The 27343-nt window shown below is 49.4% G+C and overlaps 1 protein-coding gene across 4 annotated transcripts in view; it reads right to left on the bottom strand.

Annotated features, from left to right (window-relative positions):
- Window positions 1–25654, bottom strand: part of CPXM2 (carboxypeptidase X, M14 family member 2) — a 154912-nt gene extending 129258 nt beyond the window's left edge. For 3 of the 4 annotated variants that reach the window (XM_060286060.1, XM_030831987.2, XM_030831990.2), the window contains exons 1-2: window positions 25354–25654; window positions 14086–14184 (exon numbers count right to left, since the gene is read on the bottom strand). In XM_060286060.1, coding sequence (XP_060142043.1) covers window positions 14086–14184; window positions 25354–25654 — 400 coding nt within the window. The remainder of the gene's footprint in view (window positions 1–14085; window positions 14185–25353) is intronic. The other variant, XM_070043840.1, reaches the window with a different exon arrangement.
- Between the last annotated feature and the right edge of the window lie 1689 nt (window positions 25655–27343).

The following is a 27343-nucleotide window of genomic DNA, read 5'->3' as shown; positions in this document are numbered from 1 at the left end:
AAATCTCCACAATCAGAAAGTCAAAAGGCCAGGCAGAGTGATGGCATCATTACTGGAGCGTGATATGTTGGTATTATAATCAAGATTATAATGTCAACTGAGGAGATAATTACTAGGTTGAAAGAGTGCTTGAAGTCAATGGGAAGCTCATTCCCAGCTCTTCACCCCTCCCCTGTGTTCTGAGTCCCCAGCCAGGCTGCACGGAGGTAGTAGCTCTGGCAGTAACTCAGCCAGGACTCAGCTCCTGGGCCAAGCTGTCCCAGCAGCAGCCCCTGAACAGCCCTCGAGGCAGCTCCCTGTTCCTCCTCCAAAAACAAACAAAACCCTTTATCATCAAATCACATTTTTGTTTTTTCTAAGAGGAAAAGACTCTAATCCTGGGAAGCATGTGGGTGAGGAGAACATGAAAAAAAATGTGTGAAAAGAACACTTCAGGAAAATATTAATTAGAGATGGGAGATGTGTCATAATCTGGAGGAAAGAGTGACAGTCGTCACAGATGACTCGACTTTCCTCTTCCAGGCAGCGCGGCTCCTGAGAACACCCTGTGCTGAGCGGGGCACTGCCTCACAGGCCTGAGCACTGTTCCCAGGACGTGGGCGAAAAGGGGACCCTCTGCCGCATTCCACACCTCCCCTTCGACAAGTGCACGCAGGCACACACACGTTTAACTAAATCTGTCCCTGGCTAAAATTCTCTGCATTGCAGCCACTTTACAAAATGGACATTAGCACTATGGCAATATATTTATTACTCTCACCACCATCAATTACCATATGCGCATATACCAGCTCTGTAACAAATCAGGGGTGCTCATGGCATTTCATTTTGTGACCTATAAGTTACGGAGCACAGTCAGACTAGAACACCCTCAGTGCCCTAAATCTGTCTGCAGGCGAGGCTGTTATGAGAGTCAAGAGAATCATTTTAAAAGGTTTGGGGAGCAATGAAAGCAACTACCATGAGTCAGAGCCTCTGAAGACACTTTGTCATTTAATCTTCACAAGAACTGTGAGAGATGGGCATTACCATCCCCATTTTACACGTAAACAAGGACTCAAAGAGGCTTACACAGAGTTAAGCAGCTCCGAAGTATCTGAGTTAGAATTTGAAAATCAAGTGTGACATAAAATCCCAGGCACGGTCTTTACGCCACCTCCCTTGGACTGGAAAACTCCACAGTGTGGTACAAATGCAAGTTGCATGGTTGCATTTGGGGTCACAGGGAAGACAGGAAGTGAGGCTGGGACGGGGGTCACCAGTTGGCAGAGGGGAGCTCAGAGTCCAAGGTCTTCTGGCCTGCTGTGAAGTCTGCTGGAAGCAGAGCAAAGGATTCTCCATAGACCTCGAGAGCACTGCCAGGAGCAAGCTCACAGCCATGCTGAACTTTTGTTTTCATGGTCGCCTATAAACCGGATAAGTCTTAGAACATTCTTTCCTTCGCCTTTCTGAACTTGACATTCCCTTGGATCAGTGAGAGTGTGAGGGCCCTTCCTGGTGCACCAGAGAGCGTTTGCAGTGGCTCTTTGCCCGTCTCAGAAGTCGCTGGCTTCCCAGAGGGCACGCCTCCCTTGGGGTCTTGCAAAGGAGCTAATCCCAGCCTTATCTAATCACCCCTGGAAAGCTCCTCCCTCACTTCTGGACTCCTTCAGGCAGCAGTTCTCACCCTGACCCAACATCAGAATCTTCTGGAGAGAAAAAAAAAAAAAAAAAGATACCTAGACCCCCTCCCCAGAGACTCTGATCCACGGGACGGCAGAGTGGCCCGGGCCCGAGTCTAAGGCTCCCAAGTGAATCTTCTGAGACCTTGGTTGGCTGGTGTCCCTTACCCGTAACGCTGCACAAACTCGGGATTCTCTTTCCCAGGCCCCAGGGGGTCAAGCAGAGGAAACTCTCAGGGAGCTGGGTATCAGCCCACGCTGGTGGAAGCCACTCATGCCTGGAGCCTGCCAGACCCTCGTATAATCTAGAAGCTCCGACCTCAGATCAGTGGTGGCCTCACATGCAAAGCCTCCAGAGACTTCGTCCCTCAACACCCACCCCTCTCATCCTACCCACCCCAACCTAAGAAAAGTACAGACCACACTGTGAAGGTCCCAGGGCAGCAACCATGAGTTCTCATCATTGAAGTCCCAAAGCCCAAATCGGTGTTTCCCGCGTGAATGAATGAATGAATTTGTAATACAATCCAATATAACTAATAATCACTATGTCTGCATCGTCATGGAAAATTAAGTCTGTTCTTTACATATCGCTTATAAAGCCAAAAAAGGAATAATTGGTTCAAAAGAGCACTTCTCAAACCTCAATCCCTTGCTTATCATCTCCATGAATTTTTCCAGGCACTATTGCTTAATTGATTACTCTTACTTAATTTTTAATTAAGTCAAATAATTTCAATGGAAATATGTTAGTGTCAAAAGAAATCTTATTACTAGAACATAGAAAAATATATTCATGATCTTGGGGTAGGTTAAAAAAAAGTTTAAACGTGAAACAAAAGTACTAAAGGAAAATATTGATGAACGGTCTATATTAAGTTTAAGAAGATCTGTTACTCTAGAGACACAAGTGCTAGAATGAAAAGGTAAGCCAGAGCATGAGAAGGTATTTACTATGCATATTGATAACAAAGGACTCACATCCACAATATTTTTAAGAAAAGCATAAAAAACAAACAAAAACCATCCTATAAATCCATAAGAAGAGCAATGAGCAAAAGAGCTGAAGAGGCATTCACAAAAGAAGATATCTTAATGGTGAGTAAACATTAGTCATTAGCTTTCAGGAAAATGCGAATTAAGACCACAGCGAGATACCAGTCCATACCCATGAATACGAATACAACGAGAAAGACACAATATCAAATGTTGGTGAGGAAGTGAAACAACACTGCTGGCACAAGTGTTAACTGGTACAACCAATTTGGAAAACTCTCTAGGAGTATTTACTACAGATCCTCAGGCCCTAGGACCCAGCAATTCTACTTCTAGGTATACACGCAACAGAAACACCTTCATACATATGCCAAAAGATTCAGGCAAGAATGAGCCTAGCAGAACTATATGTAATAGCCAGAGACTGAAAACAAGTCAAATGTCCACTAATAGGAGAATGAATAAATTGCGGGATAGTCATGCAATAGAAAACTATAAACTAATGAAAATAAGTGAGCCGTAGCTCTACGCAACATGGATGAATCGCACACACATAATATTGAGTGAAAGAAATCAGCCACAAAGAGAGTACAACGTATGATTCCATGAACGTAGGCTCAAAACAGGCAAAAGTCATCTCTGACAGTGGTTGTCTGTGAGCAGGACCTGGAGGAAGGCCTCAGAGGTTCTGGTCATGTTCTGTTTCTGATCAAGACGACAGTTATAATGGCGTATTCACACTATATGGGAGTGGTGTAGGTGGCAACCCAATAAGTTATATCCTTATGATTTCTAGACATTTCTGTATGCATGGCACACTTCAATACTAATAATTTTTAACAGGCTTAGCTTTTCCTGACTATTACATCATATTAATACCAGACTAAGTCTGTTTATCCAACTCAGAAAGAGTGAAAGAGAATTATGCTGAGGTAATAAAGCCAATCTCAAAAAAGTGTATACTGTATGATTCCACTTACCTAACATTCTTAAAAAACAAAATTATAGAAACAGGACACAGATGAGCGGTTGCCAGAAGTTAGTGCCTGGGGAAGGGAGGGTGTGGCTATAAAGGGGGAGCACCAGGAAGCCTTATGGTGATGGAACTGTCCTGTATCTGTGGTGTTTATTTCCATGAAGCTACACGTGCATAGGACCACGTACACCCACACATGCCCACACATACGCGCACATGCATAACTGGTGGGGTCCAAACATGCTCTGTGGACTGTACCAATGCCAATGGCCTGATTTTGTTATTGTACCAGTTACCCAAAATGCACTGGAGGAAGCAGGCTGAAGGGAGCACAAGACCCATTTGTTTGCAATTTCCCGTGGGTCTGTAACTACTTCAAAAGAAAAAGCTTTTGGGGCTTCCCTGGTGGCTCAGTGGTTAAGAATTTGCCTGCCAATGCAAGGGACACGGGTTTGAGCCCTGGTCTGGGAAGATCCCACATGCCATGGGGCAACTAAGCCCATGCGCCACGACTACTGAGCCTGCGCTCTAAAGCCCGTGCACCACAACTACTGAGCCTGCACTCTAGAGCCCACAAGCCACAACTACTGAGCCCGTGTGCCACAATTACTGAAGCCTGCGTGCCTAGAGCCTGTGCTCCACAACAAGCGAAGCCACCGCAGTGAGAAGCCCGTGCACCGTAACGAAGAGTAACCCCCGCTCACAACAACTAGAGAAAGCTGGCACACAGCAATGACAACCCAACACAGCCAAAAATAAAAACAAACAAATAAATAAATAAATTTATAAAAAAAGAAAAAGCTTTTTTAAGGGATCTTAAAAGGGACAACCTTCTCATAATGTGTTCAGGGTTATTTACCATAATTCATAAAGTCGCCAGTTGTACGGAGGCATCATAGACTTTGGGGAACTCTAGCTTAAAATTTTGCAGCCTCTCCCAAACTCATCCTAAAAAACTATGAAGAGGCAGATAAGTAAAGACTCCCAGCAGTGCTTTAACCTAATGCCAGAGGTGGAAGAACATTCACCACATGTGAGTCCAATGGGGACAGTTGGGAAAAAAAATGGAGATGACCAGAGGAAGGACAGAAAAACCCTTCACCCCTCTTGCATGCCTCCATTTTGAAACCCAGGGTCTGCAGCAACTAGAAAATTGCACATTTATCTCTAAAGCCCAGATGGGGCTTTCTGAGGTGGCTGGGTGCTCACCTCTCCCCCCAGCCAAGTTTCTACAACTGTTTGGATCAGAAGTTCTTGAAACACAACTGGACAGGAGGTAGGGGGAGGTGTGGCAGTCTGACAGTGTGGGGACAAAAAGAACACTGATAACCGCATATGAAGGTGATTATAGTTCCCCATGAATCCCATCAGATCACAGTGTCTAAGAACCAGCAGTGAGGGAAGGAGTTCGCACCTAAGAGCGATGATGTGTAAAAGATAAAAGGCCGCTAGGAAGTGCAAACTGTACTGGGGGTTTTGCATGCTGAACTGGTCAACATCTGTAGATCTGAGGCAGGGCTTAGACCGTCCCCAGGGGAGAAAATCTGACTCATTCAAAGATGAGTAAAGAACAAAACATTAAAAGAGGTACACCATCCAAAAGACTCCAAAAGAAATAATGTGATTTGATAAAATAACCAGGAAAATGTTGTTCACCCTAAGTATAGTGCAAGAGACATGGCCTCTACTTGCCATGAAAAGGATATGCTGAAAAAAAAAGATAGAAAATATTTAAGATAAGCCAAACATCAAGAAAACTAAAAATCCAAAGACAGAATTAAAACCTACAAGGAAAGATCTATTATTTTTGAACTAAGCTCTTTGCCAATGCAGTAGGGAAAAATAAATAAAAGCCTTGAAATATGGAAAGGAAAAAGAAAACTGTCATTATTTAGTGTACATTGATTCTGTAGCCAAATTCAAGTTAATATATGAATAAATTGATAATTAATAAGAGTTTAGCAAAGTTGCTGGGTATAAAATCAACATTCAAACATCAACTGTACTCCTGTACACTAGCAAAAGAGAATTAGAAAACTGAAATTACAAGCATCACAGGATGTCAATTATCTAAGAATAAATCTATTTAAAAATGTGCAAGGCCCATGTATTGAGATATATTTTGAAAGATGTAAGAAATACGGAGATATACATGTTTGTGGATTAGAAAACTCAATATAAATATGTAAATTCTCCCCTAATTGATGCTACGGAATTAATGTAACTCTAATCAAAATTCCAGGAGAGTTTTTAAAGAACTTGACTACATGGTGTACATGTGTGTGTGCGCACACACGCTTTCAGCGGGTCAATAATAACCAAAACTTTTGAAGAAGAACAAAGTTCCGCTCTATCAGATATCAAGATTTATCATAGAGCTATAATAATTAAGAGAGTGAGATATTTTATGTATGGGTAGAACAATGAAGTAACGATAAAGAAGAGAACTGGGAGCCTGAAAACAAAGCCAAGCATATATGGACACGACAGCCAACACCTAAGGGCAGCACTGCAAAATAGTGGGGAGACAATTATTATTCCATTTGGGTTCTTACAAGAAAAAAAATTAAACTGAACTTCAATCTCCTATCACAAACAAACAAAATCCTTTCTAATATATAAAAACCTAAATGAGAAAGAGAAAAAAGGAATTAGAAAGTAGTATAAAATGTCTTTATGACTTTTTTTTTTTTTTTTTGCGGTACGCGGGCCTCTCACTGTTGTGGCCTCTCCCGTTGCGGAGCACAGGCTCCGGATGCGCAGGCTCAGCGGCCATGGCTCACGGGCCCAGCCGCTCCGCGGTATGTGGGATCTTCCCGGACCGGGGCACGAACCCGTGTCTCCTGCATCGGCAGGCGGACTCTCAACCACTGCGCCACCAGGGAAGCCCACTATATAGCTTCTTTAATGTCACATAAAATAGATTTTTTAAGTCAAAAAGTAGTATTAGTCATAAAGAAAGTCAATACACAGTAGGAAAAAAAAAAAACCCACAATTCTCCAGGAAGATGAAACAATTTTAAACTTGTAGGCATATGCTAAAGGGAACACTTCTTCGCTCCTGGCTTCCATGAGGAGGGATGTTCCTGAGGGGAGTTCCATACCTCTCTCTGCCACCTGACTCACTCTGCCCTTGGGGTAACCTGTCTGACTGGTACACAGGCACCGATAAATGGTGTGTATAGTTCAGCTCTGCCCTCCCCTCCTCCTCTTGGAAGCAGGATGCCCTCGGGGAGCATGGTTCCACTTTTCCGCATGGGCTCTACTCCTCTCGGGGGAGCAATGCCCTGGTCTAGAGCCACATACAGCTGGGAGTGGGGATGCCTGCACCTCTTGGGGTTCATTCGCACCCATCTGGTTCTCATGCCAAGACACATCTTCCAACTCAGCCTCTATCAGAAGAAAGATGGCCAGTGCCCCAGTGAATGACTGATAGGAAGCTCATTCAATGGGACCTAATAAGGTAATAGTAACCCTTATTGAGAATTTACCATGTGTCAGCCACTTGTGCTTCGTTCAAGTAATCTTATTTAATACTTATCCCAATCCTATGGGCATGTCCAAGTATTAGCCCCCTTTTATATTTGAGAAAATTGAGGAAAGAAGAGGTTAAACATCATGCCCAAGGTCATACAGCTAGTGAGCCAAGGACTGGGTTTTGATCTCCAATCAGTTTGCTTTCAGAGTTCTTCAATGCACTGTATTGCAATGTATCAATAGAGGGGCCCTGTCCTTCATATATAAAGAGCTCTTATAAATCAATACACACACACACACACACACACACACACACACACACTAATAGAAAGTGGGTAAAAGCTGATAAAAGTACAAGTTGGTATAAACTTTTCTGGAAGACAGGGATCACATCTGTGCAGTTCCTCCTCAAGGAAACAAGCCCAAGGAGTAGGTGAGCAAAGCCACGGACACCAGGGTGCACAGCAGAACTGCCCACATCAGGGAAGAACTGGAAACAACGTGAACATTAAAAAACACAGTAACAGTTAGGAAACCATCATAAAATGGAAAATAATGTTATGTAATGTTGTAAAAGAATATTTTATGATGAGAAAGTAACAGCATATTAAATGAGAATAGAAGGTTACAAAATAAGACTAGTTCAATTTTGCAAAAAGCGTGTGTGTGATCTATACACAGACCTGTGATGTTGTTCTTGCACACACACACGCGCGCGCGCGGAGAGGAAAGATTGGAGAGACACACTCCAAAATGTCGACCATGGTTATAATCTCTGGAAGATAAGACTGTGGATTCCTTTTATTTTCTTCTTTGCGTTTTTCTGTATCTTCCAAATATTCTACAAGGCGCATTCACTATTTTCATAGTTCAGAATGTCTAATAAAGCAGTAAAGAAATCAATTTTAAAACAACTTCCACTTCAAGTGGGTTAAATTTTTTTTTTAAGTTTTAGCATGTGACAAGGTGAATTGGGTTTTCTGCTAAATCCATCCAGAGTCAGCAATGTAGAATAAAGACGGTCTCACACAGAAGGTTTGAGAAGATGGAATGAAGGCTGACAGTGTCACAAGAACAAAACTCCAAGAGCGACAAGAGCACGTGTGCTGTGGCCTCGGTCATGAGGCTTCACAGGAGCTTCAGCACTGGAATCGCTCCTCCAATGATGGACTAGTGTGATCTTGGTCACCGAGAACCACAGCTGGGGTCAACTGGGTGATAGAAATGAATGGAACCTTTTAGTGCCACCAAACCAGTGCTACTGACACATCAGAGCTCTGTTCCCTGACCTCTTGTCTGGGAGATATTTCTAGGCCGGCAAGTCCACTGTGGCTCTGGTTTCAGACTGAGGCTCTGAAGCCCATGGCCCTGGGCTGCCCACACGGTGTCAATCAACACACTCAGTGTGCCGTCAACTGCAGACAGCGTGAGCCCAGGGCCCCTGATCTGACCCAGTGAAGACCCTGCCATGGCAAAACCACTGGAGGAAAAAATAAATCTCTCTAAAGTGCAAGAGGCTAGAAAGACCTCAAGGGGCACAGGTTTCATTTTAGAGATTGAAGAACTTTTTAGACATGTTTGAGATGGAGCTGAAAGTGGAAGAAGTAGCAAGGATGGAGGAGCCCCGGGTTTTCCAGTGTCCACATCGTTTAGGCTTCCCAACCAAGGTTTGTCCAAGAGGGTGGTGTGATTCTGTCCAACTGCCACCCCTCGCTTCCCCTCTCACTTCCAAAGGAATCCGAAATACAGATGTGATCCTTTATTACAGCATATTCCAGGGTAGCTGAGACCATGTCGGCCCCGTCTCCTCCCAAATCAGGAAACTGGGACTCACTCTACTGCCCTCCACAGCTGTGCCAGACATCTAGGGGACGACCAAGCTGAGCCTCCGAGGGCCATCTGGCCCTGCAACAAGGGGCAAGGCTCACAGCAAGGGCTTGGATGAAAAGCCGAAAGCCAAACTGTAATACAAAGGAAAACCCTCGAGTTTCACACACGCGCGCACACACACACACACACACACACACACACAAGGTAGGTCAATCCCCAAGCACCGTACCTGGTAGAGGCCTCAAATCTCACCCAGCCCAACACGAGGCAGAGTGCTGAGGGCACTCCATTCACCGACACGTACTGCTTTGGGAAACCACCCTATTTCCATGATGGCAGGAAATTAAGCTTCTTTCCTACAGATCAAAGAGCGCTTCCTGTGGAGGCCCAGTTCTGCTGATCTGGGCCATGGAGAATCCACCTCAACACGCATGGAACACCCGATCTCCACCCCAGAACACTAGTGCCGACAGCACGGGTGCGCGATGAACAGGTTTGTTATTCTGGTCAAGTACCGCTGCTACCTACGCTGGGCATTTCCTGACGTGAATCACACGGGGAGCCTCTGCTCATAAACATACCTAGCCTCCCATGTCAGAAAAGCTGTGCGCAGGAATCACTGGATGTGAGAGAGGAGAGGACCAGGAACATGAGGAAGAGATACAGGAAAGCAAAGGACAGGTGACCAGGGCAGGCTTCCGAGAGAACCATAAAGTTCTAAGGCAGAAGCCAGCAAGCTACAGCCCAAGTGAGGGCCAAACCCAGCCCACCATCCGTGTCTGTAGGGCCCATGAGATAAGAACCGTTTTTACATTTTGTAATGGTTATTTAAGTACCAACATAATATGCTCAACTTTGCATGTTGGCCCATAAGGCGTGTAATATTTACGATCTGATCCTTTAAAGCTATCTGCCAACTCCTGTAACTAAGGCATGGAAAGTCCCAAGACAGCAAATAAAAATCACAGCTAATGTTTGCTGACAGCTTACTGTGTACACTCCACTCTGCACACATTATCTCATCTCCAAAAACCCTATAAAAGACATATTATCCCCTCGTTACAGATGAGGAAACTGAGTCACAGAGACAGTAACTTGCCCGGAGCGTCACAGCCAGCGAGGGTAGAGCCTGACCCCAAAGCTACCTCTGCATCACCAACTGAGACGCTTGCCCAGTTCCCTTCGGAGGAAACACGTGAGTGAGCTTTTCGCACAGGGCATGTCTGAGAAACAAGATCCTGTCTGGTTGGAAAAAAAGGGAGGCAGAGGCCAGAGATAAGTCAAATCATGGTGGGCTCTGAATGGCAAGCAGGGAGTTATTCTGCAACCAGTGCATGGTAAGTGACAGGGTATACGCTAAGCTCACCGCGATACTCTTTACAGCAGCAAAATATTGGAGACAACCTAAACGTCCTTCACTTAAGAGGTTAAATAAATTATAGAACATCCATTTGACAGAACACGATGCAACGTTTTAAAAAATGAGGGTTTTCATCTTCACTGTATTTGTCAGCTATTGCTGTGTAACAAAACACCACAGACTCTCAGTGGCACTTATTCCTTAGTTGTCTACAGATCAGCTGGGCTCAGCTGGTGGCTCCAGGCTGCAGATCGGGCCCATATCTGCTTCACTCATCTCCCAGGCTCCTTGGACCAGTGGCCTAGATGCATGCATTCTTCTCATGGAGATGGCAGGGTGCAAGGAGCAAATGGAAACAAACAAAGTCCCTCAGCACAGAACTGGCACCTTTTCAGTTCACCTTATTCTATTGGCCTCACCTAGGCACATGGACCAGCCCAAAGTCAAGGGGTTTTCACCTTTGTGAAGGCAACTGAGAAGGCATATGGCAAAGGCTGTACATATAGGGAGAGGGGAAGAACTACACCAATAATTCAACCACTGCATATGCTATTACAGAACAATATCCAAGATGTATTTTGGAGACTCGCCACAGCTGACACTGATCCTTAGTCATGGTGACAGCCATGTACATAATCTCTCCCTTAAAGCTAAGATTCTCTCAGGGTGAGTCTGAAACACGAGGGAAGGGGACTGGGCATAACCTTTAAAAGAATGACATCACCGGGGCTTCCCTCGTGGCACAGTGGCTGAGAGTCCACCTGCCGATGCAGGGGACGCGGGTTCATGCCCCGGTCCGGGAAGATCCCACATACCGCGGAGCGGCTGGGCCCGTGAGCCATGGCCACTGAGCCTGCGCGTCCGGAGCCTGTGCTCCGCAACGGGAGAGGCCACAACAGTGAGAGGCCCGCGTACCGCAAAAAAAAAAATAAGAATGACATAACCACTGGGGACACGACAAAAACTAGTTAGAACCAACTAGGTCCAAGATGGCCGAAGATTCGACTTCCAGTGGACCTTGGGCCTCATCATATGCTCACTGTAATATATTAGCTGCTAAATGACACACCCACCGGTGCCATGACAGTTACGAGGCCAACCATAAAAGGCCAAAAAGTGGGCGGTGGCCCAATTCCTGGAAATCCCCACCCCTTCCCCAAAGTTGGAATAATCCTCCCACTCATTGGCCTATGAAATTACCCAGCCCATAAAAACTAACCAGCCCATTATTTTGGGGCATCTCGCCTTCTGGGATGGCCCACACTCTGTCTGTGGAATGTGCTCCTCCCAAAGCCCTTCTCGCCTTTTGAGACAGACCACATTCTGTCTCTGAAATGTGTCTCTCTAAATCCACTTCTTACCTATCACTTTGTCTCTCGCTGAATTCTTCCTGCAATGAGACATCAAGAACCTGGGCTTCATTAAGCCCAGAGACCAGGTCTGTCATCTCAATTAAAAGACAGTGGGTTCAAGTCCCAATCTGGGTTGTGCGGTTTCAAATCCACGTCTAACACGAGCCCTTTGATGCCAGTCACTCCCATAACTCGGTGTGGTTAATATCTGTACTACCCACCGCCCTGAAAATGAAGCAGGTGACATCTGGTCCACCTGTCGCCTTGGACACAGTGTAAGTGACAGCCACCCTCCCCGCCCCTTCACTCTGCCCCATCTCCAGCGAGGCCCCCAGCTCGATCAGAGGAGATGCTGAGAGAATGATGGATGCGGGGTCCTGAGCCCGCCCAGCTGTCCATCCGAGGCCCTGTTCTGCCCAGTGCCACCCGCAGGTGTCTCCTCCTGGTCCAGACCAGTGTTCCTAACTGCTGTGCCGCCTGCCTCCTGCACATGACCTCCCCTCCTCACCATCTCTCTCTCTCCCGTATTTGCATACTAGGGCCCACACAGCTTCTCTTCCCCCGACCCCAGGGTTGCCCTCAGTTCTGTTTTAATAGAAGAGCAATGTGAACAAGGCTCACAGGCCGAAATCACGTCCAGGGCGCTCAAAGGATCAGAGCCAGAATGGCTGCCTTGGGGACCAGGGGTCCCAACTGTTCAGACAGGGCTCTGAGGTGAAGGGCGGGGGAACAATCCTGAGCGGGTCAGGGTGGGGAAGGAGAATGTTCGTGTGGCAGATCAGGAGGTAACTGCGAACTTCAGAGCGTACGTGCGTACACACGTGGGTACAGAAATGGGCCTTGAAAAACCTCTGCGAAAATGCCTTTCAAAATTGTACCAACTTCCAATTCTGGTAATGGAGAAGTAAGGTAACTCAAACCGGCCCTTGTGCTAAAGCTACTAACAAAACTGGAAAAACTATTTTTAAAATATGTTTGAAAGCATCTAAGAATTAACAAGACAAGAAAGAACTCTCTGGCCCAGATCTGACAGCAGCAGAACCCAGAGAGGTGAGACCAGACTAGAAGCCGCTTTAGCCCTGTGACCTGTGATCCTGAGCAACAGCCAGTGTCTTCTCAGCCTGCTGGGGCAACGGGACAGAGAGTCATGGCCGAGGCCCACTCAAGGTGGGAGTCTTACCACCACCCATTTAGTTGAAACCCCAAAGGCCCACGCTCTCAGGGTGAACCGGCAGGAACACAGCCTTAGCACCCCTTGGGTCCTCCACACACCGTCCTGATATGCTGGGCCCTCCCGGGGGCAATGTGTCCAGTGCACGCCTGCCCACTTTACGGTGGAAGAGAATTCTCATTACTAAGTGATTGCAGAAGTTCACTGTTGTGGAACTTCTGTTTCTGTTTTAGGAGGCACCGCTAGTCATATCTATGATTTCTCTGATGGCAAGTTCTTGGTTAGAAACACAGCCCCAGATCATTACACTCTGCCTAAGGGAGCACACAATTCCCTTTGTGACAATCGACTCTGTTACACGGTTTATGGGCTCATGCGGCAACTGAAATCGGATCCTGCCTCAAATTTGTGAACTGCTCTATTTATTTCGAGCAGCTGAGCAGAAACCAGCAAATCTTGGGTTCAAATCCCTGTTTCACAACTTGCAAACTGCATAACGGTAGGCAAATGATCCGTATTACTGAGTCTCATTTTCCTCATCTGTGATGGCGACGATGACAATGATAATATCCACGATACTCAGAGGGACATCAGGAGCCGTGAGGTATGAGGCCCAGTGCTTGGCAATTACTGAGAGCGTAAGTGCATAATACACGTTCACTATTACTAATATCAGCACAAATGTCATCCTAGATACCATACTTTAGAGTAAGAGAGATAACGATAAAGGTAATTGTAATAGTTAGTAATAATAGTTACAGCTCTAGCTAGTGGGCCAGAGTTTGTCCATAAGTCTAGAACTAATGGCTTTGACCATCCTAAGGTAAGTGATTAAAGGACCAATATGTTTACATGATTGTAAAATGCCAGGCCTAGCATTACATGCTTTGGAAGTAGAATCCTCGACCTCTGCCACTGGAGGCCCTGGGTTCGGCTGGGAGATAAGAAATGCACACACAAGGCTGTGGGCAGCTACGAGGCCCCACAAGAAAGGAAATGATGTTGTCTTCGAGGGGGGAGGGGGAAGGGCAGGGAAGGCAAGCGCTCCAGGAAATTCGGAAATGACCTTAGTCAAGCTGATGAGAAAATATGGCTGTGAGTTACTGTGCGAAGCAGAAGAGACAGGCTGTGAATGTTCTCACCACCGTATGGACGGTGCAGAAGGGGCAGCAGACCCCAGGCAGACCCGTGCTCAGGACTCGGCTGCTGCGCCGGGGCCTACGCCCTCCCAGGGCTGGTGATGAAGCAGGGGCCTCACTCACCCTCTCTGACAGTGTCACGGGCCACAGGGACCCTGTGGTCATCACCGGCAGCCTTCTCAGAGCTCTTGGTTTTCATGCCTTTTCTGTTGCTCTTTTTACCTAAAAAGAAAAGAGAGAGAGAGAGAGAGAGAGATGCCTTTACTGTCACATATGTCAGAATCATCCCAGGCTGGTGAGGACTCAGCCGTCTTCTCCTGCAAAGCAGCTGTCTCTACCCTCTGCCTTCCCGGACCCCAGTGAAGGCACCTTGGACTCTGAGGGGCCGGTGGTTAAAGGAAAGGAAGTGTGTTATTGTGAGCACCCAGGGGAATAACCACTCCTAATAAAAACAATGCACACTTGCAGGTGGTTACTGTTCTGAGACCGCAAAACGTCCTGCAGAGTACCTCTGACCCTCCCTGGGGCCCCAAAAGTGACACCATGTCTAATTGATAAAATGGAGCTGGAACTCCAGACCTCTGACCCCGGGGCAAGATTTCCTACCATGCTGGGCTCCTCCCACCTAACTCTCCAAGGCCCCGGCTGGGTACCTGGAGGTGTGATGATGCTGGAGGGACTCCTTCCTGGAGCCCAGGGAGTCTGCCTGCTCGCACCTCGCTGGCCCGTCCAGCTTCCTCTCACACTGGACTCTCTCTGCGCCACAGACACTGGCTTCCTCTCAGCCTGCAGTTCATATTTCCTGCCCACCAGAACTCGGCATGTGCTGTGCCTCCTCCTGCAACATCCTTCCATTCACTCTCCATCTACTTAACTCCTGTTGCTCTTGCAGATCCAAGCTCAGCCACGCCCTCTTTGAGATGGTTTTTCTGAACTCCCCACCTACATCAATGTCTCCTTGGATGGGCTCTGAGAGCACCTGTCTTTGGTCAAGTTGCCTCTGTGTGGAGCCTGAGGCAGGGGTTTGGTGCAGGTGATGTACTGAGGGAGGGCTCCAAGGAGAAGGGAAGGGAGGAAGCAAGATGAGGCAGAGGAAGGAGCTAAGCTAGGCTGTGTCCCCAGGCAGAGCCTAACTCAGCCTGATCCCATGGGGAGCTCTGGAGCTGGAACTGCACGCAGTGTTGCCCCACCTTGAGATAAGGGGCCACCTTTTCCTATGCTGGTTTGCCTCTGGCTACAGACTGTGGGGGAGGTGTGTGTGTGGGGTGGTGGGAGTTGTCTCCTTCCAAGGATCGTGCTCCAGAGAGGGGAGCAGCTGTGAGCCATCACAGCCAAGCCCCAGCAGCTGTGGGATGGGTGTGCCAGTGGGAAACGAGGACCTGGGTGTGGTGTCAGCAGCCCCCACTATGGCTCTGCACACCCGTCCCGTGTAACATTATCAAACACACGTAAATATGTTGTTCTGTTCACGGGGGCAGGAACTGTGTCTGGTTTTGCTCATTGCTCTCCCTCCAGAGTCTGGTTAAGTCTTTGAGGAACAACTGATCATGAATGACCGTGAGTCAGTGGGTGACCAATGAGACAACAACAGGAGGAAGGGAAGGTCTATGGAGAAAGATACTTAGTTTGGATTTTAAAAAGCAAGTTGAAATACCAAAAACATCTAGTGGATTGTGCCAATTAATGAAATCATTTCAGATAGTTCTAGAGTCACTAAAAAAAAAAAAAAAAGATATTTATCAAGAAAACCTTAAATCCTCAAAAAATTCAAGGGTGCACTGGGCCCAGCCACAGGCAATCCCCTCTCTATCATATTCTTGGGTGATACCTCCTGGGCATATCTTTCATTTTTCATGTAAGCTAAAAAAAAAAAAAAAAAAAATCACAAAATTAAATGTCCTCCTCGGGTCAAGGAAATCAATAAACCAAAACATTCAGAAAGGCCAGAGGAGGAAGACTGCCAACCTGAGTGCAGCCGATGACATCAGCCTAATGTCACCTCGGCATCTGTCCCGTTTTTGTGGGTAGGAATGCCAGCCCGGCAACCTCCAAAGATGACTTCTTCTGAAAGAGCCTGATCGAGGGTCTGTAAAAATCTTGATTGTTTGGAAAATTGGGTGCCACAACTTTTGAGAATCAAGCGTCTGATTTGGCAGAAAGATAATATGTTAAGGGAAGAAAAAGTTTTACAAAACATGAGAGGAAAAAGCCATCCAACCCCTCCCTGGAAGCCGGCCATTCATTGCAGGCCTTCCCTCTGCCTGGGCAACCTCTACGGGGCCTCCACGGGCAGCATGGGAGACAGAGTCAGAGGACACAGCCCCACGCACACCCTCAGCCTCACTCCCCTGGGCTGGACCCACGCCCCGTACTCAGCTCTGGGAATCCAATAATGGCCCAGAGGTGAGGCAGATGTGCTATCACCGCTGAGACCAACATGTGGGGAACAGATTCCCTGCAGGGAGTGGCAAAGGGACCGAGAAAACAGGCAGGGCACCTGCCACCTTCTCTAGGGAAGACGCACTTCCAGGACATGTGCCTACAAATCTGGTTCCAGCCCCAGGCGGCCAGGTTCTGCCACTGCACCGACCATGTGTGGCCTCGGGGGACCCACCTCACCCCTCTATGCTAATTCCCCTCATCAGTGAAATAAGGAGACATGGTACCTGCCTCGGTGGAAGTTACGGAGAGGAAAGAGATGACATACATCAAAGCACTGAGGGCCGTGCCTGACCTGCAGTGACCTCTGAATAAAAGACAGCCTCCACCTTCTCACCCTTCCTGTTAGTCCCAAGTCCCGACCGTCACAAAGCACCGTCCCAGGTGCTGGAAGAGTAACAGCCAACACGTGGAGCACAATTTACAAGGCATTTTCACATAGATTAAAACATTCGATCTTGGCAAATACCCATCGAGGGCAGGAAGCTTGCTACGAACATTATTCTACAGAGGGGGACACGGAGGCCCAGAGGAGAAGAGACCCACCCGAGGTCACTGACAGACAGGAGCAGCAGAGCAGGAGCCTGACGCCAGGCCTAGGCCCTTCCCTGCCCCTTCTTCTCGTACAGCAAGAAAGGCAGCGTATGGTCTGTACGGATGACAGAAAGAGTGAAGTGGAAATAATGCACAGAGAAGGAACCAGGACCAAATCAACATCTCCATCTGGGCTGCGTGACAAAACTGAGTTCCTTAAAAGTAGCAAACTGAATTGCCGATGCAGGCCACATATTCTATTCTGGTCCACGGTGATAAATATCACACTCCTTGATTGACAGGAAACTATTTTTTCCCCTCTCTATACTAGGAGCTTACAGTAGCAACCCCAGAATCCGAAAAAATTCTTTGCTGCATATGTGCATTTTCCCAAGAAATTCCAGCCCTATGGTACCTGCGCTCCCTCTTGTGAAGGACGCAGCCCCGCCCTGAGCTCCTTGCCTGGCTCCTGTGAAGGAACCCGCGTGAGGAGGAAGGATGCGAGAAACCAAGCCACTGCAGGTTCTCGGGAGCTCCCCAGAGAGGCAGCCTCGCGGCACCGGGACAGACAATAATTCCGCTTTTCTCAAACACCATGGGACCAAGGAGGACCTTGCAGGCAAACGTGAAAAGCCGAAACAAAAGCAGTTAGAAACCTGTGCTCCCGGGACTTCCCTGGCGGCCCAGTGGTTAAGACTCCAGGTTTCCACTGTAGGTGGCGTGGGTTTGATCCCTGGTCGGGGAACTAAGATCCCGCAGGCTGCGCAGAGCAGCCAAAAAAAAAAAAAAAAATCAGAAACTCGTGCTCCGTGTGTGTGTTAGCAAGAAAAGGATCATGACACAGGGAGGGGACAGCCTGTGTCCTTATCGAGTTCCCAAATCTGAGACCGTCAAGCTCCTGGCAGAAGGAGGTTTCCCAGGGATCTGGTGCAGCCTGCAAAAAAGGGGCTGAGTGGCTGAAGGACGTGCCTGCTTCCGTCAATCAGTGACCTGAATGGTCTGGGCTGGAGATGGGAGCACCAGTGCAGTTTTCTAAGTACTTTTTTAGCAGGGCTGGATCAAAGTCAATCGATCCATCAGCCCGTCCATCAATCAATCAAAAGCCCTCCCCTGCTCCTGCTTGGCTGTGTCTTCCCTGGGAAACTAGCTGATCAGACCGTGTCCTCCTCTGGGCTGCCTCCTGTGCAGAAGGAAGACCTTGGTCTCGTGCAGAAGACTTGGCCTCCACCCGGGTCCCCAGGGCAGAAGGGAGAGCCACGCCCAGCTCTGTGCAGCAGCGGTCACCTTCCTGACCTGCAACCAAGCAGGAAGCCCTGAGCCTTTAAAGAGATACCCCGATAACCACAGCAGGCGGGGTGTGCCAACCCTGCAGGGGGCACTGCTGGGACTTGCTGGTCTCTGTTTGGGTTCTGCCTGGAACCAGCCTGAGACAAGGCCTTGGAGGCTGGAGCGAACGTGAGAGGTGATTTCATGAAGCACAAAGGAAGAAGTGGAGGGAGTGAGACTCAGCGAAGGAAACGCCAATAACCCGGGCTGCACTGCTAAGCGGGACCCATCAGGACTCAACGTAGCTGGGGGACCTGAGGACACTGGGTAGGAGCTGCCTCTGACCTGTCCCTCGAAAGACTGCGAGGCTGTGCATCGACCTTCTAACCTCACACCACCTTGGGAAGCTTATTCTCATTATTTTTCCCCCGTCACAGTGAGGAATTCGAGGCGTGAAGATGTCATACGTGCCCATGAGTGGCAGAGCCAGACTTTGAATCTCTCTGAATCCTGAAAAAACTATGCCAAACCCTTCCATGTGCCTCTCACGAATCAAGTATTCCATAAAAATCTAGAGTCTTAAATGAACATTTGAAGGTGTCTTGTGTGGCTCTGACCCTCCTACGATACCCAGATCAGTAGTCGATGGGATCCCAGCCAGTTACGAACACTAGCCCTTCCCGTAGCCATCCAAAGCCACCCCAGTTTTATGGGTTTCATGATCCCAGAAAAGCAGTGATGGGGGCAGGGACCTCAGAAGGCCACAGAAGGCAGAGCCATTGCTGGAGGTGCAAAACCTGAGAGCTCAGACTCCCTGGCCACCTCAGACATCCAGCGGAGGCCCCCACCCCAAAAATCCAGGTTCCAAGGGACTTCCCCGGCAGTCCAGTGGTTAAGACTCCACGCTTCCACTGCGGGGCGCACGGGGTCAAGAACTAAGATCCCGCATGCCGCGTGGCGTGGCCAGGTTCCAGGGCCCAGGCTGCTGTTGCCACGGGACTGAAGCCACCACCCACCGTGAGGTCTGGCAGCCAGGGATGCCCGGGGCACGCAGGAAACGCGGTGGCTATTTTCAAGAACCACAGCATCCAACCCAGCTTCCCCAAACACGCAAGTGTCTGGCCCTTCATTATCCACGCACAAACCCTGGTTTCTGGAACCACGGGCACAGTCGAGAGGAGATGTGCCAGCGCGAATAGCTGACTTTGGAAAGCGTTTTGGAAACAGAGGTGGTGTCTTAGAAAGCTGCTTGCTGATGTATGTGAGAAGACCTTTTTTATAAAAAGTCCTTTCCCTAGGAATTTTGTAGGGAGTTGGACCAAGCACTTTGGATTTAACTCTTCAAGAGAACATATAATACCATGATATAAAGATTTCTTGTTATTTGTTTAGGCGTGCTGATAGCCGTGTGATTGCTTTTAAAGTATATAGTGAAATATTTACAAACACATTCATCTAATCCTCACACTCCAGCTTTGCCCGGCAGAAGACATTTCCATCTGAAGGCCAAACCTTGCAAGACGCCCTGAAGAGTGTTGCAGCAAAAGCTTAGAAGTGAAGCTCTTTCCAGCAACTAGCTGGCAGCGCTTAACAGAAAGGGCTTTGTTTATAACCAAATATGCTCAAATAACAACTCTTTGATTATCGCCGCCCGCCCGCCCCCCCTCCCCCCCAAGCCGGGGCAACACAGTACAAAGTGCAAACTCTCCAGTTCTGGGCACAGACATACGAACAAACATGGATCGCTGCCCACTCTGCGAATTCCACGGACTCAAGACCGTGGACCAAAACCATGGATGCAAGGCAGGCACGCGTGTATTCCAACAGAGGTGCGTGCTCCCAGTCCTTGAAGAAAGCAACAAACAAGCAGGAACCCAGAAGTTAAAGGCTACTTCTAACCCAGTGGAGGGGGGAGAACAAAACATCTTCAAATCACCTATTAAGAGTCTTGTTTATTAACTTGGTTGTTTCTTCCTACCACTTGGGAGGGAAAAGGCAAATCAGTTATATAACTGTGGTTTACTTCTCTGTTCCATTTTTTTCTCTACAAAGGGTATGGCTCCAAACCAAGTCCATCAGTTTGGAGATGACATGAGAAGTACACCCCAAATGCACTCCCACACCCAGAATGTGGTCCGTCATCTCACTCTTCACCCTGGGATGATGAAAACTGGGGCCAGGAGACTCACTCTTTGGACCTCAAAGCATTCCAACTGCAGGGATCTAGAAAATATTGAATTTGGCTAGAAACAGCTGAATAAATGGAATTAGAGAGAAGCAGCTTGCCAGGTCCCTGTGAAGAAGAACATGCTAGCAATCAGTACTATTTATCCAATGGATAAGCAACCTCGCAAGGTGGTGTGCACCCGTCAGTAGAAACGTGTGAGCCAAGACTGGTGTTGAAGTAAATTTCCAGGGGCTTCCCTGGTGGCGCAGTGGTTGGGAATTCGCCTGCCAATGCAGGCGACACGGATTCGAGCCCTGGTCCGGGAGGGCCGTAGAGCAGCTAAGCCCGTGAGCCACAACTGCTAAGGCTGCGCTCTGGAGCCCGTACTCCACAGCAGGAGAGGCCACTGCAGTGAGAGGCCCGCACACTGTGGCAAAGAGTGGCCCCCGCTCGCCACAACTAGAGAAAAACCCGGGTGTGGCAACAAAGACCCAACACAGCCAAAAATAAAAGAAATAATTTTTTAAAAAAAGTAAACTTCCAGGCCCAAGATGGAGTTGCTCTTACCCGGGGTGCCGCATCAGGAAACAAAACTTAGATAAGCTTCCTGTTCCTAACAACCTTAGTCAGAAATAGTTAGCCAGTTCCCCAACGCCAAGCCAACTCTGGGTCTTCTCACCCCAAACAAAGTGGACTGTGACACCCCAGCCAACCAGATATTTTCTATGTTCTCCTTCCTTGTTCTTTATTCTTTGTCCTATAAAAGCTTCCTGCCTTCCGCCCCATTTTGCCATTCTCCACAAGGAGACTGTCCATTTCATGAAAGTGTTAAAAAAAAGTTTATATCACCTAAATTGTCTTCTTCAATCATTTTTTAACACCGAGCAGCCCACTGTCGGAATCTTGCAATAAACAAGAACTTGCATGCAATGAACACTTAGGTTCCTTGAAGTTCTAAAATTCTGGGAGTTACTGATGTTCACAATGAGGGCCTCAGAAATTTTATGATATTGAGTCCCAGTCCACCACAGAAAAGGATTTCACAGTTCTGTATCCTGATGGTGGTGATGGTTCCATGAATCCATAGATGTGAGACAATGCAGAGAACCACACACACACACACACACACACACACACACACACACACCCGAGTGCATGTGAAAACCAGGGAAGGTAACCTAAAAGTTAAAAGTATTGTACCAATGTCAATTTCCTACTTTGACATTGTATATAGCAGTGATTCTCAACCCACTGGTGACAGGTGACAATGTCTAGAGACATTTTTAGTTGTCACAACTTGGGGGAGGGTGCTACCAACATCTAGTGTGTCAAGGCCAGGGATGCTACTAAACATCCTACAATGCACAAGACAGCCTTCGCCCTGAGACACACGCACGCGCACGGACACACACACACACACACACAATTGGCCCCAAAATGTCAATACTGCCAAGGTTAAGAAATCCTGTACTGTAGTTCTAAAAGATGTTATCATTTGGGGAAGCTGGGGAAAGAGTATACAGCAGCGGTCCCCAACCTTTTTGGCATCAGGGACCAGTTTCATGGAAGACAATTCTTCCACAGACGGGGGGTGGGGGGATGGTTTTGGGATGATTCAAGCGCATTACATTTATTGTGCACTTTATTTCTATTATTATTACCTTGTAATATATAATGAAATAATTATACAGCTCACCATAACGCAGAATCAGTGGGAGCCCTGAGCTTGTTTTCACTTGCCACTCACTGATAGGGTTTTGGTATGAGTCTGCAAGCAACTGATTATTATGGTCTCTGTGCAGTCAAACGTCTCTGCTAATGACAATCTGTACCTGCAGCCGCTCCCCTAGCATCACTGCTTCAGCTCCACCTCAGATCATCAGGCGTTAGATTCTCATAAGGAGCGCGCAACCTAGATCCCTCGCATGCGCAGTTCACAGCAGGGTTCGCGCTCCTATGAGAATCCAATGCCGACACTGATCTGACAGGAGGTGGAGCTCAGGCGGTAATGTGAGCCAGGGGGAGCGGCTGTAAATACAGATGGAGCTTCACTCACTCACCCGCAGCTCACCTCCTGCTAGGCCACCTGGTTCCTAACAGGCCACAGACCAGTACTGGGGACCCCTGGTATACAGGATCTCTCTGCACTATTTCTGCAATTTCCTGTGAGTCTATAATTACTTCCAAATAAAAACTTTAAAAAAAAATTAAGATTTCACTCTATTCAGCACATCAGGGCTCTACTTCTCCGGAATCTGTCAGCCACTCGTGGAAGAATGCAGTGCTCTCAATTAACCAAAGGATTCAGCTGTCCAAGCCACTTCCAGGAGAATGTCAGCCCATGACATCCATTGCACATTTCTGTGGTAGCATGAAAGAACAGTCAAGGGGCAAGTCAAACTCACACCAAGATCAAATCCCCAATGCCCTTGGCTCCTTAAGTATACCTCCCTATGGGATTCAGACAAGACTCCATCCTAGACCCTGACGCACAGAACATCTGCCTTCCATCTTCCCTTGAGCCCAGCCCTTATGCAAGATACCGGCTATCTGGAAAATACTTCATCACCTGCAAAGACAAAGCACATGACAGACTTTTCAATGAGTAGTTACATATGCTTTCACTTTCTTTTTCTTCTCTAAGTCTTACCTCTCACTCCCACCTCAGTGTCTAGACAGTGCCTGGTAGGTAGCAGGCACCATCTACCCAGTCCAGAAGTTCACAGCAAACAGAAACGAATGCTTCTATACATATATCAAGCCACGCCTTAAGGGGGGCAAAATCATCTCCTCTTACTGCAATTTAACTGCACAAACTATCACTGACCCCCCCTAATCAAAGTCAGTCTTAACCAAGCTCCCCCACTTGGGGTCCAGGATAAAGGGTTCCAGTGGTCAAGTGCCAAAAAAGGCAGGACGGGGAGAACAGACTTGAAAGTATTTGACCAAGGTCACACTTTGTTTGTCAGAGTCGGGGAGCTCTGAAAAGCCCCACACAATTTATTAGAAACACACACTCCAGGCAGGAGGCCTGGAGGCAGCTCTCCAGAAGCTGAGTCTCTGGAATTTCCAGGGCCCTGTTTTTATTTTGGGGAATCAGCAATGCAGCCCTCAACACACCTGCAATAACCTTCTCCAAGCCGCCAACTTTGGTGCTTTCCAGGAGGGCGGGGCCGGGGCTGTCTTGCGCTCCCCTCCCCCCAGGACCTCACCCAGCATCTGATGTTGGAAAGGTTCTCCGTAAGGACCTGCGGAATTATGAAGAACTCACAGAAGGGCTAGCACAACCACGAGCTGACACACTGCAAGCTTTTGTTGAAAAGCTCATCAAACAGCTGACAAGTAAGGTAGCAGGCACTAGTCATCTCGGGCAGATAGAGATGCTGAGGTCCGGGAAGCTGAGCGCTGAGCCCCAGACCCGGGCGTTAAGTGCAGTCCTCACACTCTCAGTCTGCGGCTCCTTCCATGCTCCCCTTGCCGTCCCCCCAGTAAATACCAGAACCTAACAAATGTGTCTCCCACCCACCTCTCCCAACCACGCCCAGCGCTGTGCTAACCACGTAGCAGATACTAAAAAAACAAAAACACATGCCAGCTGATTCAAACTACCAAACAAAAAAGGTCTTGAGTTAAAAGCACAGGAGAAGGGCTTTCAAATCTCCCACGCCAGCGAGTGACCCTAAGCAGCTTGCCTACGTGGTCAGAGCCTCAGTTTCCTCATCTGTCAAGTCACAAGAATACCCACCCCTCAGAGTCCCTGAAAGAAAGAATGAGACGGCTGCCCGTAAATCTCCTAATAAACTCGCAGCAGATGGTCTACAAATATGAGTGTCTTTTCCCAACTCCTATTCCTGTTACACAACTCACAGAACTGCCTGCAGATGTACAGAGTCGCCCACAGACTGAAATATGGCAGGACTCCCCCTCCAGGTAAGTGCAAAGGAGCTGCTGAGATGGGCCCACACACTCAAGAGTTCTGGGCCGCCATCTCCACTCCTTCCCCACTGCCTCGCTGCTATCTCTTGTGAACAGTTTAACCAAACAAAGGTGATGCCTTTCATGCCAGGAGCTGTGTAATGGTGCCACTGGCATGTATCTCCTTTCAAGGAAGGCCGTTACAAGGCCGGAGAATTTGGCCACAATCCTGCCTCATACCTCAATCTTTAAATACTAGGACCGCAGCCCTCTGCAATTTCAGCAAAGAACATTTGGGACAATGAAGAGAAAGTCCCCCTTCTCAAGGAGTGTAAGAAACTAAATGGAAGTCATTTCCCCAAGACGGGGCAGGCAGAAAGTGGGGATGCAACTGAGAAGGCTGGGAGAGACGGCCGGCTTCAGGCGCCACTGGGCTTCCCTAACCCCTCCTCCGGCACAGGAGTCCAGCTGCAGCCCAAGGCTCCCCGACAGAGGCTCTGCCATCCTGCCCCTACTGGACAGAGGATTCAAGGGACCCACAGAAAGCAGGAGGGAGGGGGCCGAGAGGGGACCCGGCCTGGGGAAAGGCCCACCGCTGAGCTCTCCCCAGAAGGCCACGGTGCCGAAACAGACCAACTAGTCACATCGCCAAGTAGGAAATTCACTCTCAAGAAAACGCCCTGGGAGAAGACTGAAAAAGTAGGCAGAGTAGGAAAGATCCTTTGCCCAGGAAATTTTGCCCGGCAGAAAGATCCTTTGCCCAGGAAATTTCAAACTTGGGGCATTGGGACCAGCTTCCCAGGCAGCTTCCCAACTGCACAGTCTGTCTCTACCTGACAGGGGACCGCCGGTCAGGTTTAAGTTCCAGGGCGCTCGGAGGGGCCCGCGGGATGCGCAGTGCAGTGCCTAGGAAGGGGGTGGGGGGCAGCGATGGGGAGGTTCACCGGTCTCTCATCCCAGACACACGGACTGCGAAGCCAGCGGTCGCCTCAGACCCGGCGGGCCGCCGCTGGGACAGGCGCACAGCCACGGGCGCCCCCTCGGGCCGCGCAGCGCAGAAAGTTACTTACCTGGCGGAGGCGTCTCCGGAGCCAACTTCTCCCTCTTGGGAGCTTTCTTGGGCTTGGTCGCCTTCTTGGGCGCCCTGGGCTCGGACGCGCGCAGCTTCCGCTCCTCCTCGCCGGGCCCCGCGGGCAGCGGCGGCGAGAAGGGCTCGGGCTCCAGGCGCGCGTAGTAAGGCTCCCGGCTCCAAATCTCTTGCACGTAGTAGTCGGGGTCCTCGACGGCTGCGCCCTGGGCCGCGGCCCCGGCCAGGGCCACCGCCAGCAGCGCGAGAGCCAGCGCCAGCGCGGCTGCCCCCCGGCGGGCCATGCCCGCTCCTCCCCGCGCCCGGGGCAGGGTCACGGTCGCCGGGAGCGCCGGGCGGGCGGCGGGCGCGGACAGCGGCGCAGGGCAGGGGCGCCGGCCTCAACAGCGGGGCGCACGGGACGCGGAGGCGGCCGGCCGGTGGCGCGTGTGACCCGCTCTCCGGGCTGGGCTGGGCTGGGCTGGGCTGGGCTGGGTTGGGCTGGGCCGGGCCGGGGCGGGCAGGGGCGCGCCCAGACGCGGGGCGGGCGCAGGGGGGCCGGCCCCGCCCTTCCCTCCTCCCTCCCCTTCCGGCCGACCCCGCGGTGGCGGGCCCTTGGAGCCGGGTGTCGGGAGCCCCCTCCACCCCATCTACTGTCTCCAAACCTCCCCCTTTGCCCGCACTCCCGAAGCCGGCCAGAGCTGGGCGCCTGCTTCCCCAGAGACTCGAAGGAGTTTCCATCTAGAAGGAACCTCGAGCCGTTTTACAGGTTGGGGAACCGTGACCCACGATGAGAAAGGATCGGCCCAAGGTCCTAAAGCAAATTAGAGCCCGAAGCCTAGTCTCCAGCTCTCCTGACCCCTACCCCGTCCCTGGCTCCACAACAGACACGGGTTCCCCACCGGCCAGACAGACCTTTCCTCAACCTGACCACGATCCTATTTCAGGAACTATGAATGAGGAACCCAGGTCCCCAGGGCTCCGAGGAGTAAAGTGTCGGGGAGGAGGGGGACGGAGCCCTGCTCCTGACTGAGAAGGGACCCTGTTGGGTGAGGAGAGAAGAGGAGTCATCCTCCGGCTGACGTCCTGGCGGTCACAGGGCGCATTTCCTTCATCGGATGAGCAGGTTCCTGTCTTCAGGGCAGGGAGCTCACGCTACCTTTTGAAAAAGTAGCTTATGTTCTTGGAAAACTCTGTGTTCATCTTTCAGGCTGGGATGTTGGGGAAATGGGGCCTGCTTTGGTTTTCTACTGCTGCTATAACAGATTACGACAAATGTAGTGGTTTAAAGCAACACATACTTATTATGGTACAGGTCTGCAGGCTAGAGGTCTGAGTGGGGGTCACCAGGCTAAAATCCAGGCTTCGATCACCAGGCTGCATTCCCCGGTGGGGCCTCTGGGGAAGAATCTTCCAGGCTCACACAGGTGTTGGCTGAGGTGAGTTCCCGGAGGTGGGAGCCTTGAGGTCCTCTTTACTGGCCGGCCATCAGACTGGCCCGTCTTCACTCCCAGGTGCTGCTGTGTTCCTTCTGTTGCTGGCCATGAGGCGTTGCCGGCAGCCTCTCTCTGGTCCTGTATGTGGCCTCTACATCACAGAGCCAGCACTAGCATGTTGAGTCCCTCCAGTGGCTCCAAATCTCTCCCCTTCTGCCAAATCTTCCCTCTTCCCAGCTGGGGAAAATGCTCTACTCCTGGATCGGATGGACCCACCCAAATAATTCAGGATAATCCCCTTCTCTTAAGGTGGTGACCTCAGTCACATCTGCAAAGGCCATTTTGCCATGTAAGCTCAGGATTCAGGTAGAAATGTCTTTGGGAAGCCTTTCTGCTGACCCCAGGGACAGACTGACCCTCAACTCGCAGTTGGGCTATCACCTTCCCAGTCCCTGTGGACCCTACCATTCCAGGGTGCCACTGAGTTGGGTCTGGGCACTCAGGCAAGGCCTCCCCATTTCCCTGGAGTCACACTTCTGAGCCCACACACTGAGCAGG

This window comes from Globicephala melas, chromosome 16, assembly GCF_963455315.2.
Source record: "Globicephala melas chromosome 16, mGloMel1.2, whole genome shotgun sequence".
NCBI lineage: Eukaryota > Metazoa > Chordata > Mammalia > Artiodactyla > Delphinidae > Globicephala > Globicephala melas.
The sequence above is the reverse complement of the archived record's forward strand: the minus strand, read 5'-3'. Positions and strand labels throughout refer to the sequence as shown.